The 2,140-nt window shown below is 36.9% G+C and overlaps 1 protein-coding gene across 1 annotated transcript in view; it reads right to left on the bottom strand.

Annotated features, from left to right (window-relative positions):
- LOC137625032 (uncharacterized) overlaps positions 1 to 1,866 on the bottom strand; it is a 6,653-nt gene extending 4,787 nt beyond the window's left edge. Inside the window, exon 1 of the mRNA XM_068355965.1 lies at positions 1,576 to 1,866. Coding sequence (XP_068212066.1) covers positions 1,576 to 1,758 — 183 coding nt within the window. The 5' untranslated portion in view covers positions 1,759 to 1,866. The remainder of the gene's footprint in view (positions 1 to 1,575) is intronic.
- Positions 1,867 to 2,140: the final 274 nt, after the last annotated feature.

The raw sequence follows: 2,140 nt of genomic DNA, 5'->3' as shown, positions 1-2,140 counted from the left end.
ATAAAGACATTGATTGGGAGTGATAAAAAAGACAAAATCCTTGATCCTGGGACTCAGTTTGGGTACCATGTCTAAGTTTCGTACAGTCTGTGGATTAAAATTCTATCAATTAAAGGAAATATTTACAGAACAGTATTGATATAAAAGGCAATGATTTTAATATAAAATCAAAAACTAAATCCATACTGTACTCCAAATAATTAAAAAAATTTATAGAATTTTGATGAAGTTCTTTAAAAATGCATATGCATTCTTGTTTAATAAACTGAGAAACGGTACAGGAAATGAAACATGATGGAAAATAACATTCAGTAACATAGTTGGGTTACATTACCTTTGCCAAAAGGTCCACAACACACCTATAGTCAATTCTTTTTAGTGAGGCAGATTTCCACGACTCGCAGGTGCCCTTTTAGCTTGGAAAAGTTTCCTGATCGCTGATTGGTTGGACAAGAAAATTCTAACCAATCAGATAGCTGGAAACTTTTCCGAGCTAAAAGGGCACCGCTGCGAGTCAGTGCAAAAGCGCCTCATTAAAAAAAATTGAGTATAGTGATTCTCTGCTCCTGGATACAAAGGTGAATGTGTCATATAGGAAGTCAATGATACGACAAGTAGAGTTAAATCAAAGCATTGCTAACACACCTGAGAAGGCGACTGGTCTACGGCAGCTATTACACTATGCTATCTTATTTCTCTTCCTCTTGTTTTGTTTGGAGTTTTTATAGTTTATTTAAGAAATATCTTTTTTAATGTTGTTACTGTTCTTAAGATATTTTATTTTTCCTTTTTTCCTTTCCTCACTGGGCTATTTTCCCTGTTGGAGCCCCTGGGCTTATAGCATCCTGCTTTTCCAACTAGCTTAGCAAGTAATAATAATAATAATAATAATAATAATAATAATAATAATAATAATAATAATAATTGTAAATGCAAACAAAAGCGTGAAAATTCAAAGGGGACTACAAAAATATTGATAAAACTTGAAAATTTTTGTTCCGAATATTAGCCATCAAAAAGATAGTAAATGCATGTTTATTATTGGAAACTGAATCAAAGTATTATTACTTTTCTCGTTTTCTCAAGATTTCAGTGTTAGAACACTATGAATTGGAATTTGAAATGTGAGGCGAAAGGCAACCACTTCCATCACTCTCTGCACATTGTCTAATGGTATTTTCACATTGTCCCTGGTATTCTCACATTGTCTCTGGTATTTTCACATTGTCTCTGGTATTTTCACATTGTCCCTGGTATTTTCACATTGTCTCTGGTATTTTCACATTGTCCCTGGTATTTTCACATTGTCTCTGGTATTTTTACATTGTCTCTGGTATTTTCACATTGTCTCTAGTATTTTGAAGCGTTTGGACATCCAAGTACAGACTGTTCAGTCACCTCAGAGTTGCGGAATGTAATTTCTGTGGTTTTTCAAATCCCCTGTACCCCTCAAAGACCCTTGATCCAACTTTTAAACTTTTTGCGCACTTCCTTTGACATATCAATAACTGCAAGGAATACTGATTATATTAAGATATCCTTTAACAGTCCAGCATTGACATGACCAAAACTTACTTCCATCATTTGGTGTAGAGAAGTTCCTTCTTCAAGCAGCCAGGGAATCTTTCCATAGGATAACAGATCTTCCAAGGAGTCCACGGGTGTTGTCACTTTCGGTACAGCCAAAATCGAAGTTAATATCCCGACGTAGGCCGTGTCGATAATAAAAGACACGATCAGCCAAGTTCCTAAGAACATCCGGCCAGTTACTGTTGTCGGAAGTGTTGCCGAGGCTGTAAAAAGGAAGAAATTCTTTATTCCTGAAACTTGAAGAGGCGACAGCAGGAAAGTTCTTGACAGCTCTTATTTCAGTCCTCCGTACAACAATAGAACCTTCCGCTACTTCTAGCTCGCCATATAGCCACCCTCGTAGCCAAGCTAAGGCAATTATCTACGACATGAACAGTAACTTCTTGGAAGGAAAAGATAATAGAGAGGGAGAGAGAGGGGGAAGAGTGAGTAATGGGGAAGGTATGAGAGCGGCCCGTGATATGTGGGGACGTTATACCAATAGGGGAATCCTTATGAATCCAAATACCCTCCCCTGTCATTCATTTCTCGCTGCACTGAGTATAGATTA

This window comes from Palaemon carinicauda, chromosome 31 (genome assembly GCF_036898095.1).
Source record: "Palaemon carinicauda isolate YSFRI2023 chromosome 31, ASM3689809v2, whole genome shotgun sequence".
NCBI classification, from domain to species: Eukaryota; Metazoa; Arthropoda; class Malacostraca; order Decapoda; family Palaemonidae; genus Palaemon; species Palaemon carinicauda.
Note: the sequence above shows the minus strand (reverse complement) of the source record. Positions and strands in the feature narration are given on the sequence as shown.